General features: G+C 39.7%; 1 protein-coding gene across 11 annotated transcripts in view; it reads left to right on the plus strand.

Annotated features, from left to right (window-relative positions):
• The first annotated feature begins 723 nt into the window (after positions 1-723).
• The window catches only part of LOC105486358 (DNA damage inducible transcript 4 like), a 92,472-nt gene continuing 79,050 nt past the window's right edge, over positions 724-14,145 (plus strand). For 6 of the 11 annotated variants that reach the window (XR_011621145.1, XR_011621146.1, XM_071093258.1 and 3 more), the window contains exons 1-3: positions 724-1,225; positions 1,513-1,652; positions 3,298-3,344. Coding sequence is in view for 8 of the 11 variants with exons in the window: in XM_071093258.1 (XP_070949359.1) it covers positions 1,562-1,652; positions 3,298-3,344 (138 nt within the window). In the remaining 3 variants the exon portion in view is untranslated. Of the gene's footprint in view, positions 1,230-1,512; positions 1,653-3,297; positions 5,597-14,145 lie in introns of those variants that run through there. The other 5 variants (XR_011621144.1, XM_071093255.1, XM_071093256.1 and 2 more) reach the window with 5 other exon arrangements.

Below are 14,145 nucleotides of genomic sequence, written 5' to 3' on the forward strand. Positions count from 1 at the left end.
CTAAAGCAAGACAACCGCGGCTTAGTAACTTTGGAAGAAAAAATTCAGGTTTGGCTTCTTGCTCATGGGTTGTGCGGGCATGTTGCCTCTTTCCAGGGCTCCTCTGCCCCTCTGTGTGTTCCTCTGCAGGACCGCAAGGAGGCCTCACAGGGATTATCTGCTGATCCCCAGCAGAATATAAAACTCTTTCTTCATTCTCTGAAACCTCTTCAAAACATCCCAAACCCAAGATCCTCCCAACAGGGCTCTCCAGAAACTTCTGCCTCCGGAAACGACAATTGCTATCAATGATGCACGGATGGAGGAGTACCTAAGATCCTACTAATGGTTTTGTGTGTTTCTTGGCAAGCTCCCGCTCAATTCAAGCTGCCCGCGCTCTGGGGCAAGGTCTAATTAGAAGAGTGCCAGGCTCACCCTGCCTGCGGAGAAAACGCATTAGTCACAGATGTAAGGGCACGAAGGATGCCAGGGAGCAAGGGAGTGCATGGGGTCATTAAGGCCCTTCCTAAAATGCTAGGAGCCTTCGTTGCGGGAAAGGAAAACTAGATGTGACCGCGTGCAGCAGAGGAGGATACAGAAACCCTGGGAGGCAGAGTAGAGTTGACTGGGTTAGAGGCCATAAATAAGTGCATAAATGATGCTCAGTGAACGTTGCAACAGATTTAAGCCAAGTGTTCAGGATGACACAGCAAAGCCTCAGGACAAGGAAATACACAGACGGCTTAAAGCTTCCCGCTGCTGCCTGGAGCAGCCTGAGTGTGAAAGCGCGGGTGCTCGGGGAGGGGTCGCACTGAAGAATCAGGTTCAGGCTTTGAAGAGTCGTGCGCCCAGAATTGAGGTCACAGTGGCCCGAGATCTACCCTGGAAACAACAGGTGTCCGTACCACAGGCTTATTCGCAACTCCCTGCGACTAGGCTCGGGCTCCCTGGAAGTGTAGGGGTTGAAAGGGGACCAGACTCTGCAGGAGAGGGGCGGGGCGCCGGCCGGGGAGGGGCGGCGCAGGTGGGCGGGCCTGGGCAGGGTGGGGACTGGACGTATAAAGTTCTCGCTGCCCCGGAGGCTATGCTACTGCTAGGAGCCGGCGCAGGGTGGTCGGGGGGGTGAGCAGGGTGCCGCTGGCTGCTGGGGTCTGCAGGTCACCGAGTCCCCAGGAGAGGGGACTCCTAAGAAGGCACCTGCCTGTGTTTACCCGGCAGCGAGCGCGCCGGCCCCCGGGAACTCCCGGTAGGTGAGCGAAGCTGCGGCCTTGGTGGGGGCAGCAGGGTCGGGGGCCGTTCCGCTGGGCAGGTCGCTTCCAAGTTTTGCGAACTGTTGAGTTAGTTTCAGGTTGTTGCTGTAGTTGGCGGCCTTGCTCACAGGGCTTTGTCAACTTGAGTTGCAGAGGCCGGTTCCTCCCCTTTGGCAAAGGAGTTCCTCCGCTAGTTCGCTCCCGCGTCGCCGGGCATTTTAGGAGTCTCTGCACGACTCGCCTGCTTTTGCAAATCCGTCTCTTCTCGCCTCATTTTTTCCAGCGCACAGGAAAGGCCGTTGCGCCCCGCGAGGGAAACAGAGCCGTTGACCATGGTTGCAACTGGCAGTTTGAGCAGTAAGAACCCGGCCAGCATTTCAGAATTGCTGGACTGTGGCTATCACCCAGAGAGCCTGCTAAGTGGTGAGTGTCCCCGCTGCCCACCCTTCTCCTCTCCAAAGGTCGGTGCCTCTCGATCTACCGGGTGGGCGGGCTTTCGACTTCCTCCCCTACCTCTATGTAGGGGGTGCCACAAAATCCGTCTGAGGAGAATCCTTTCCAAATTTTCTAACATCTTCTCTTCATGCTAGAAACAAAAGTAGCAAAAGTAGAATACCCAAGGGCTACATCTTTCTAGGCTGGTGCCTGTAGGCTCTTGAGGATTAAGGTCCTTATCTTACATGATTGTGAAGAACACAGTTATGTGTGTTTTAGCAAATGTATTTACCCCTGTAATCAACATAACCCCTCCCCGTGAATTCCGACGCACCCATTTGCTAGGTATTTCTCACTCCCCCCTGACTCCAGGGAACTACTGATCTGATTTTTATCACTCCAAGTTAGTTTTGCCTTTAGGTAAGTGGAACCATAAAGTAGGTACTCTTTTGTGTCTGGTTTCTTTCCCGCAGCCTAATGTTTTTGAGATTCTTTTATGTGGTTGCTTAAATCAGTGTGTTCATGTTTATTACTGAGTAGGATTTTCAGTCTTGGATATACCCATTATTCCATTTTTAATGTGAGAAGGAAACTATTGAACAGCAGTGGTGCTTGATTTGCTATCATTTGCAATTTTAACAGCAGTTTCTAAGTGAACACACTGCTCTGCCACTAGAGCTGTAAGAGCATAGATAAACTGCTTAGGCTCTTCGTGTTTTCCTCCTTTCAAGGTGAAGTGGTTGATGACCTAATTTATAGGGCCAGAACTCCAAAATTACATGAAGTGGAGAGGAAAACCCAGTAGCTGATGAAGGTGAAGTAGGCTTAGGGAGAGGAGCCGGGAGGGCGTCAGCCTGCACCTTGTTCATTTGACTCCCTGTAGCGTGGCAATCCTGCCAAGTGGTAGGATTCATTTGAGGAGTAGGTGACCAAATGCAGAGCTATCTCTTTTCCTTTCAGCCAATCTAATTTTATTTCCTTAGGACTATTTTGTTTTGCTTGGCTAAGAAAAACCACCCAACCGGTTATAAATATCCTCATGAACCTCAAAGGTCTTCTCTGCGCAATTTTTAATTAAAGAGGTTAAAGCTAAAATTGGGACCTACAGGCCACTCCAGTAAAGACTTAAAGACACAAATTTGATAGATCTTTAATGTAACTCTTCAAGCTCATGGACTTTAAACATAATAGCAAAAATTCTTTATTTTACAATACATGTATTCCTACAGTTAGAAAGTAATAACCCCTTAGTCCAAATAACAAAGTTTTAACTTTTTATCCCAGAAGTAATAAATGTTTTCTGTAAAACAAAATTAGAAAACCCCCATAAGCAAGTAGGCAAGAAAGAAAAGAAAATCACCAATAATCTGGGATAATCCCAAGTAGATTTTTGATGAATAGTCTTTAAGATTGTGTGTGTTCTTTGTACACACATGAATTTAAAGAAAAGTGGTTATATCCTATCCACTCTATTTATCTAAACCTTTATTTCATACATGAACTTTCATGAGAGCTTAAATTATTCGCTATATTACATGGTAGATAGAGGTAACCAATGTTGATATCTTGGTGTGTTTTTTCTACTGTGAGTTTTTTTTTTCTTTATCTAAAAAGAAAACTCCATTTCTTACAGATTTTGACTACTGGGATTATGTTGTTCCTGAACCCAACCTCAACGAGGTAATATTTGAGGAATCAACTTGCCAGAATTTGGTTAAAATGCTGGAGAACTGTCTGTCCAAATCAAAGCAAACTAAACTTGGTTGCTCAAAGGTCCTTGTCCCTGAGAAACTGACCCAGAGAATTGCTCAAGATGTCCTGCGGCTTTCCTCAACAGAGCCCTGTGGCTTGCGAGGTTGTGTTATGCACGTGAACTTGGAAATTGAAAATGTATGTAAAAAGCTGGATAGGATTGTGTGTGATTCTAGCGTGGTGCCTACTTTTGAGCTTACACTTGTGTTTAAGCAGGAGAACTGCTCATGGACTAGCTTCAGGGACTTTTTCTTTAGTAGGGGTCGCTTCTCATCTGGTTTCAGGAGAACTCTGATCCTCAGCTCAGGATTTCGACTTGTTAAGAAAAAACTTTATTCACTGATTGGAACAACAGTCATTGAAGGGTCCTAAAAAGGGAAAATATATAAAGCTTATTTCATGATTGGGTAGTAAAACTATTCAGCTAGTCAGCTAAAGTCATTTGTAGTTTGCCCCACCTGTCCTCAGTAAGAAACCCCAAATGTAGTCCATTTTCTTTCTGTATTTCACATTCTTAGTAACTGCAGCTAACAGGCTGATTTTCTGGCCTTTCGAGAAGTGATCCGAAATAGTGTACATTTTCTGCATATATCCCATTTTTGTACAGAATTGAATGGGATAGAATAGGTAAGCAAAAGTAGAAGTCCATTTGAGTTTTACATTTGATTCCACAATTTTGTTTCAGGTAGGCTTGGTAATAGACTATATAAACCAGATTTGCCTAGTTTGATTTTCATATGACTTTTTTTTCTGTAAGTTTTCAGGGTGATTCTTTAAATCACAGAATCTTACTCAATGATACTTAGCTGATCAAAACTTCCAGAAGCCCACACCACCAGTTCATGACTCAAATTTGAAGAGTTCTTAGACAGGAGGGTAGGATTAAGTAGGTGAGTTTAATTAAAACTTAACCCTAGGTAAGAGTGAATGAGAAATATTATGGCAATAATGGAACTGCTTCACTGTTTCTTGGTGACTTCCTCACTCTAATGTTTTAAAGAGGTGACGAAAGCTTGTGCTACCATTTCAGTAACCACGGTGTTGTTTTAGATGCCTTTAAAAGCTCAGTTTCCCTTGTTCTTAAGTGTTGAATATTGTCTTTAAACTAGAAAAATGCAAAACATTGAACTGATATTTTTGTGTGTAATTGATTACTCTTACACTGAGTGAATGATGAATACCTGTGAGGATAGGAAATTAGTTCTGAGATCTAGTCCCTCTCTGATTCACTTAGTAATCTATCTTCTTTTCAGTATTACATATGCTTAATCTCATATGAACGATTTCACCATGTCAGTATTATCTCATCTCTGGGCTTTTCTGGGAATTGAGGAATCTCTCCTTAACCCCAATTGTCAAGGGCAGTAGCTGTATACTACCACTTTGAATTATTGAAACGGGTCAATTTACAAAGTCTGCATTGGCCATGGAAATATGGTTTATAGTACAGCCTAGAGAGTGAAACTCACAGTCCAGATAACCATGCGCGCACCCAGATTTTTTCCACCTTGGATACCTGTCACTAGGGAATAATAAAGGCCTTACTTTTTGTCTTATTCCGACTAAGTAGATCATTATCTCTTTCCTTTTTTATGTTAATGAGAGAATTTAGCCTCTACTCAACAATGTTCAATTCAGCAAGGCTTTCATATCCTTGCTGTGGCTCATGGATAAGGAGCTTTATTCAGGTTTCCTGCCCTAGCTATTAGCTCCATTTCACATACTGGAACAGATGTAGGGACAGATGTATTCATCCTGGTGTTACTGAAAAACAGGTGTGATCCTGTTACTGATACTATAAGTGACCTAAAATGTCACTGTTCAAATTAGCAAGTGTTCTAACAAACTAAACTCTTCAAATGCTTGGAAAGATACTACAAAGCCAATCTTTATAGAATTGGGCCAAGATAAATCAACGTCATTTTGCATGTCTGTTGTCAGGCTCCAAAGGTTCACTGTGTTTCTGCCGCTGTCCTGGAGTTGTCACCACTGACTGGGCAAGGCTTCTTGGGCATGGATGTAGAACTGTTGTCCTTTTTCCACTAACAGTTATCTTTGACTCTCTTGCCTGTTATGCTTACAAAATGGTGATGGCTTATGGAGGCTGTTAAATTAATATTCCTGTTAAAGGAAATTAAAATTTGTCTATTTTTTGACAATAAAGCATTATATATTTTTAATTATCTTGTCCTCTTTTTTCGTTCCCCTACTTGATGCAGTGGTCACAGGATCAGGGCTGCAATTACAAGGGCTGTAACTAGAGGTGGCTCATTCCTAATAAACCTTATATCAGAATTCCTTATGGGCCTGATAGAAGTGGGTTGTGCCTTCATCTCATTTGGCAAAATTGGGGTTAACAGTGAATGCAGCTGTTTTGCCTGGTAGTAAAAACAACCTACCAATTTGGGCCTGTGTAGCCTAACCCTATCTGAATATGAGTGGACTGAAAGGAGCACCAGCTAGACTGGCATTGCTGCCTTCCACCTAGATAGACAAGGTGGGCAAATGGAGGCAAACCTTCGCTTCCAAAGGTGGAAGATTTGGGGTATAAATGAAGAGAAGGAAGAATAGTCACTGAGGTTAAAGGAATTAATAAATGAATAATATAAGGAGGGGAATCCAATATTATCCCTTCAAAAGAGGATCAGAGCAAGTGATGATGATGTCTTCCCGCTCAACTATAACAGATAACAGATGCCTGAAAAGGTGAAGCTATGTTTGCAGAGACTAGTTTTGAAATCAGACAAGATCGAATGGAAGCCTACAAACTTGAGTGACCTCATTCTAGGAGACATATTTATACTATACAATGGACATGATTAATTATAAATGATTCAGTGAGATTCTAGGAGTGCTGCGGTATCTTTTAAGTTGTATGTCCTTTTGATATAAGGAATCCTTATTGGAAGATTAGGATGGTCTTCAAATATATGTTGTAGAATATACATTTGGTCTTAGTCCCTATTTCCTGGTATAAAACTCTTGAACTACTTAGATTCTTCAAAGTGCTAAGTGTCTTTTGTAATGCTAATGTTGACTGATGGCTGGATTCCTCCAGGTAGCTTCAGGATGGGGCTTGGTCACCAGAAAGACCAAGGCTGTATTAGGTTGTTGAGACTTTTAGCCCCAACACACCCTCACAACCACGTGGAAGGAGAGAGGGTCTGAAGATTAAGCCAATGGCCAGTGATTTAACCAGTCTACATAATTCTACATAACAAAGCTTCCATAAAAATCTGAAAGGACTGAGTTCAAAACACCTTCTGGAGAAGTGAACACTTGGAGGTTCGTGGAGGATGGTGGGCCTGGGGAGAGCATAGAAACTCCTGCCCCTTCCCACATTTCTTGCCCTATGTATTTCTTCACAGGCACTCATCAGCATCTTTTCTATTAATCTTTATAATAAATCAGTAAACATAAGTGTTTCCCTGAGTTCTGTGAGCTGCTCTAGCAAATTAATCTAATCCCAGGAGGGAGTCATGGGAACCCTAATTTATAGCAGGTAGGTCAGAAGCACAGGTCAAGCAAACTGGGGCTTGAGATTGTCATTGGAAGTTGGGTGAGGGGGACACTCTTGGGGACTGAGCCCTTTACCTGTGGTATTTGATGCTATCTCTAGGTAATGTCAGAATGGAGTTGCATTAGAGGATACCCAGCTGATGTCAGATGCAGAATTGATTGCTTGCCTGGTATGTCGGGAAAACCCACACATTTGGTCACACAAGGCTTCTGTGTTCATTTTTGAGTGAGAAGGTATAGGAGAAACCAAGTATGATTTTTTTTCCTTCAGTATTCTCAGAATGGGTAAAGGAGGTTGCTTTCAATAACCGGAGCAGTAACAACTTTTCACAGGAAATGAATAAGTTGAATGCATACACATTGAGCATAAAAATCAATTTCAGGTTGATTAAGGAATTAAATATGAAAGGGACACTTAGAAGATGGAATTTTCATAATTTTGACATGGCGGGAAGAACTCTTAAATAAGATGTCAAGATGCCCTGAAACATCTCTTTTTCAAATAATCCTGTAAGGAAGATAAAATTGAAACTCAGGAACTGGAAGAAAGTGTTTTCAACACATATAACTGAAAAATGGTTTGTAACCAGAATACATCAAGAATTCTTGCAAAGCAATAAGAAAAACACAAACAACCCCCCAAAAAATATGTCATCAAAAGCCCAAATAGTCACTATATGGAAAAGGAAGCCAATCTGGCTGATAATTATATGAAAAGATCCTCAATCTAATTAGTAATCAGAGAAATTCAAGTTAAAAGCAATAATAAAATATCAATATAGACATCCACATTAGTAAAAATAAATTGATAATTCCAAAAGTTGGTGAGGACACAAGAAAAAAAAATCAACAAGTCAGTATATGTATATGGCATTATTTTATAAAATTGAATGATAAGTATATTTTGTGAACCAAAATATCAAAGAGTGTTCTTCAAACTTTTTTTTTTTTTTTTTTTTGAGAGAGAGAGAGTCTTGCTCTATCACACAGGCTGGAGCACAGTGGCATGATCACAGCTCATTGTAGCCTCTATTTTCCAGGCTCAGGTGATCCTCCCGTCTGAGCCTGCCAAGTATCTGACACCACAGGCGTGTGCCACCACACCCAGCCAATTTTTTTTTTTTTTTTTTTTTGGTAGAGACAGGGTCTCCCTATGTTGCCTAAGCTGGTTTTAAACTGCTGAGTTCAAGTTATCCTTCCACCTTGGCTTCCCAAAATCCTGGCACTACAGGTGTGAGCCACTGTGCCCTGCCTGTCAAATTTTTTTAATTGTCATTCAAATTATTTATCCTAAGTTTAAAAAGTTGCAAATGATGTAAAGTCCAGAATGTGACAAATACTGGCCTTTTAAAATAAAACTATTACATCATCTTTTAAATATTTCCAATGGAATGTAAGTAGCATAGTAATTTGACATTCAACATCTATTTAGAAAATATTATAAATAAGGTCTTCAACAGAATTAAACGTTTTCACTGTTACTTTTTCTTCATTCCTGTATCTTTTCAAAGTCTACATTTTATGCTGACTTTTCTTTAATGTAATATCTTTTAAACCTAAAAGTCTTTTATTATTTCTTCCCTGTAAAAAAATAAGATTATAAACTGAAATTAAATTTTTTCAAATTTTCTGTGACTGAGTCTTTAAATGTCAATTTTTGAGTCAGTTAACTTTGCAAATAGTAATAATATACAATGGCCAAAGTAACATGTTTTCCAAATTTTTGAATACTATTAAACACAATAATAATAATAAGCTACTTCTTAATGAGATGACTAATTAGTTAATTAATTCATGGTTTCATATTGGTTTTTTGCTAGAATTAAGAGTTTAGCATTATTTCTTTCCATTCTTCCTTCTCTCTCTCTTTCTCTCTCTGTCTCTCTCTATCTCTCTATCTATCTCTATCTCGCTCTCTCTCTCTGTGTGTCTCACCCTCTGGCCCAGACTGGAGTGCAGTGGCGCAATCCTAGCTCACTGCCGCCTCAAACTCCTGGGCTCAAGCTTTCCTCCGACATCAGCCTCCCAAGTAGCTAGAACTACAAGGGTGCACCGCCACATCCAGCTAACTTTTTAATCTTTTGTAGAGATAGGGTCTTGCTATGTCACCCCGGCTGATCTCAAACTTCTGACCTCAAATGATCCTCCTGCCTCAGCCTCCCAAAGTCCTGAATTCTTTCAAAGCAGTAAGAAAAGACAAACAACCCCCCAAAACTATATGGTCAAAAGCCTGAGCCACTATACCTGGCCATCTATTTTTTGTTTCTATAGATGTAAGCTCTGAGAAAATCTATTCACATCAATAAGATGGGAATGTAGGAGATTTGGTTATTATAGTATCACTCAATCTTTGAACTACTTTCAAGGTATATACTCAAATCACATAAATATATATCACCAAAAGATTATTTTAAATGATCAATCTGCACATAATTCAATCAGGTTTCCTTTCAATATTGTTGTAATAAAAAAAAGAAACCACCTGACTCACAAAAGTACTTGTTACCTAAGTATATTAGTTTGCTAGGGCTACAATAATGAAGTACCAAAGACTAGAGAGCATAAACAACAAAAATGTATTGTCTCATAGTTCTGAAGGCTAGAAGTCCAAGAACAAGGTGTCAGAAGTGTTGGTTTCTTCTGAGGCCCCTCTTTTCGGCTTGTAGGTGAGGTCGTCTTCTCCCTGTGTCTTCACATTGTCTTCACTCTGTGTGCATGTCTGTGTCCTAATCTCCTCTTCCTATAAGGACACCAGTCATTGGAATAGGGTCTCCTGTCTAAAGACCCTATCTCCAAATGCAGTCACATGCTGAATTATTGGTGGTTAGAACCTAAGAATTTGGGGTTAATATAATTCAGCCATAAAACCAAGCATTCAAATAATACACAATACTATCCTAGAGCAATATTTCAAACTGTCCCTTTCTTTAGCACTCTAGGAGTGTTTACACCCCAGAATAAAGCATTGTAAAGTAAGATTGACCAACACTAAGAGAAAGGTATGTCATTTTGTAAAGTTGGGGAAGAGGATAAAGAGCAAATATAAAATCAGGACCTGTGTCTCTGACAAAGTCTCAGAGAGATCAATTTTAGAAAAGAGTGTGTATAGAAGCAAAAGATTTAGAAATTGGTTCCCCTAAAACTATTTGCGCCCTACATATCCACATATCACATAAGAAACATTTGTATATCCTTATACGTACACCCCCGTTTTAAGACTACTGCCTTTTATTCTTACACTAATGCATTAGGAGACTTTCACAGGAGTTCAGCAATACAACTGTCTGGAAAAGCAACGTGGACTGCCCATCAACTGTGGAATAGGTACATGAATTGTGGGTATCGTCATAAATGGAATGCTGGTCAGCAATAACAATGGACTTTAAATTACAAATGAGGCATGTAGAAAGCTGAAACTGGATCCCTTCCTTACACCTTATGCAAAAATTGATTCAAGATGGCTAAAGACATAAATGTTAGACCTAAAACCATAAAAACCCTGAAGAAAACCTAGGCAATACCATTCAGGACATAGGCATGGGCAAGGACTCCATATCTAAAACACCAAAAGCAATAGCAACAAAAGCCACGATTGACAAATGGGATCTAATTAAACTAAAGAGCTTCTGTACAGCAAAAGAAACTACCATCAGAGTGAACAGGCAACCTACACAATGGGAGAAAATTTTTGCAATCTACCCATCTGATAAAGGGCTAATATCCAGAATCTAAAAAGAATTCAAACAAATTTACAAGAAAAAATCAACCCCATCAAAAAGTGGGTAAAGGATATGAACAGACACTTCTCAAAAGAAGACATTTATGCAGCCAACAGACACATGAAAAAATGCTCACTCACCATCAGAGAAATGCAAATCAAAACCACAATGAGATACCATGTCACACCAGTTAGAATGGCGATCATTAAGAAGTCAGGAAACAACAGGTACTGGAGAGGATGTGGAGAGACAGGAACACTTTTACACTGCCGGTGGGACTGTAAACTAGTTCAACCATTGTGGAAAACAGTGTGGCGATTCCTCAAGGATCTAGAACTAGAAATACCATTTGACCCAGCCATCCCATTACTGGGTATATACCCAAAGGATTATAAATAATGCTGCTATAAAGACACATGCACATGTATGTTTATTGTGGCACTATTCACAACAGCAAAGACTTGAAAGTAACCCAGATGTCCATCAGTGACAGACTGGATTAAGAAAATGTGGCACACATATACCACAGAATACTATGCAGCCATAAAAACAGATGAATTCATGTCCTTTGTAGGGACATGGATGAAGCTGGAAACTGTCATTCTGAGCAAACTATCACAAGGACAGAAAACCAAATACCATATGTTCTCACTCATAGGTGGGAACTGAACAATGAGAACACTTGGACACAGGAAGGGGAACATCACACACTGGGGCCTGTTGTGGGGTCAGGGGATGGGGGAGGGTTAGCATTAGGAGATATCCCAAATGTAAATGACGAGTTAATAGGTGCAGCACAAAAACATGGCACATGTATACATATGTAACAAACCTGCACGTTGTGCACATGTACCCTAGAACTTAAAGTATAATTTTTAAAAAAAGAAGAAGAACAGAGGGAAAAAAATAAAATAAAAAATAAATTACAAACGAGGCTGGTCTGAGTGCAGTGATGTTTACAAGCAATGTATTACAACCAGCTACAGATTTTTTTTTTTTTTTTGAGACAGGGTCTTCCTTCCATTGCCCAGGCTGAAGTGCGTCTTCCTTCCATTGCCCAGGCTGAAGTGCATCTTCCTTCCATTGCCCAGGCTGAAGTGCATCTTCCTTCCATTGCCCAGGCTGAAGTGCATCTTCCTTCCATTGCCCAGGCTGAAGTGCACTTCCTTTCATGTTAAAAATTAGCTGAGTGCAGTGGTCTGACCCTGTAGTCCAGGTTACTCAGGAGGCTGAGGTGGAAGGATTGCTTGAGCCCAGGAGTTCAAGGCTACAGTGAGCTATGGTTACACCACTGCACTCCAGCCTGGGCGAAAGAGCAAGACACTGTCTCAAAAAAAAAAAGAAAAAAATTATTACCATTGCATGTTGTTAATCTTGCAACAGATTTACCTTTGCCAAAGATAAAGTGATTTTTATTGCTTGAACATGGAATATCTGAAAAATTCTGACAGATTATGCTGAGGAATGCAAATGAGTTAAACGAGGCTACTGAAGAATTTGACCATCTGGATAACTAAGACTTGATCTTATTTTCAGAACTGATAATTAGGTAGAATTATTTACATAAAAAATATTTATTAATAATTTACAAATATAAAAACGATACTTTTTCACTCTATCCAAACATGCTGAAGGAAAAGCAAAGACAGATGGTTTGATTCATATAAACCACATTATAGCTCAAGTGTGGCTTTGTTGAGAAAGAAGTTTTCTAAACTTGTTTCAAGGCAAAACTCTAGATTAAAGCCATTTGAAGGGAGTATAGAAGAGCATTTTGCAGTATCCTGTCAACAATAGCATAAAGATATTGAGTCAACTGTTATTGTGTCAGAGAATCTTTTGGATAGCTACCACCTAATTCAAAGTGAACTTGCTATCGCAGACACTGTGAAGTCTGAAGGAAGTACCAGCAGCATCAGGACAGACAAGTTTAACATGAAGGGAAGTGAATCTGGTGTCAAAGAACTCTCAAGGGTCTAAAATTAACCCAACTTTCAAGGTAACATATTAGCCTGCCATGGTTTCATGGATACTTGTAGAAAACACAAGACTCCAAGGATTTTACTACTCCTCCATAGCCAGCAGCATGAACATCAGCATATTTGCATCAGTCCACTCTTCCCTTTAAGTCCCACAGGAGTAGTAAGGTTAGGCCCAGTTGTATGACTATGGGTTACACTGCAGGAGAGGAATCCTGAGCTTAGACAACCCAAGGGTATGCCTACCCTTTGCTTCAGACACTATCTTCCACAGTTTTCCACTATAAAAATATCCTTGAAAAGAGAGTCCAGAACAAAAGGCAATCACTACCTCCCTTGTAAGACAAGCAGAAATATGAGAACCATGGAGAATTATCTCCCACAGTCAGTGTAAGAACTGGGCCTGTATTAGTTCTTACAAAGCAAGTCATACATATATATATATATATGTGTGTGTGTGTATATATATATGTGTGTGTGTATATATATATAAAGTCTGAACACAGATATCTTAATCATATTTTACACTGCTTCCTCTATTGTCTTTTTATAATCTTAACCAACATTATTAGAGATAAAGTGAATTGCAATATAATAATTAAAGAATTTTCCTGGAAAATATAGTAGTCCTGAACTTGTATGTTGTAGTAGTCATTAGACTTTCCCCAAATATTCTGCTTCTTCTGGAGATCAGATATAAATATATTTCTCCACCACTAAACCCCCTTAAAATTAGCTATGGTCATCTGAAATGCTTTCACCAAAGAAGTGTGACCAGAAACGACAAAAGGGCACGTCTGTCAGTCTGAGTCACTGAGTAAACAAAATTAATCCGGTTCTTTTACTGCTAACTCAAATTAGAGCTATAGTGTAAGTAAGAAATAAACTTTCTGTTAACCCACTGAAATTTGGGGGATTTTTGATATTGTAGCATAATCTGATCTATCCTGATTAATACCTATGTACCCAATAATATGGTCTCAAAACATTAAGTACAATTTTGCAAAATTAGAAAGTAGATTCAGCAACTTACAATCATAGTAGACCATACTAATACACATCTCTCAATAATTGAGAAATCAATCAATCAATCAAAAAGAGAATTAAAGAAGTGAAAGATGTGAATGACACCATAAATATTAGTTTTATGCACCATATTTAATGACCATGCATGGAACTATAAGCCTCCACTTAGTAAACACACATTATTTCATGTATACATAAAAAATTCACAAAAACTTAAATTTTATAATACAAAGCAAACCTTAAATTAATAAAGACTGTTCTGTGAAATAAATTATAAAAATCTAAAAATCAGCCACAAAAACCTCATAAATTCAGAAATTTAAATACAAACATGCTTCTAAAGAACTCATGGGTCAAAAAGATAGTTAGAAAGAACTTGAAATTTAATGACAATGAAACTATTACATAGCAAAACATATAGTGTGCGGTTAAGGCAGTTGTTCCTTGGTGAGCAGGTCTATGCATACCTGTCTCCAAAGATCCAAG

The sequence above is a fragment of the Macaca nemestrina genome, chromosome 3 (genome assembly GCF_043159975.1).
Source record: "Macaca nemestrina isolate mMacNem1 chromosome 3, mMacNem.hap1, whole genome shotgun sequence".
In the NCBI taxonomy this organism is placed as follows: Eukaryota; Metazoa; Chordata; class Mammalia; order Primates; family Cercopithecidae; genus Macaca; species Macaca nemestrina.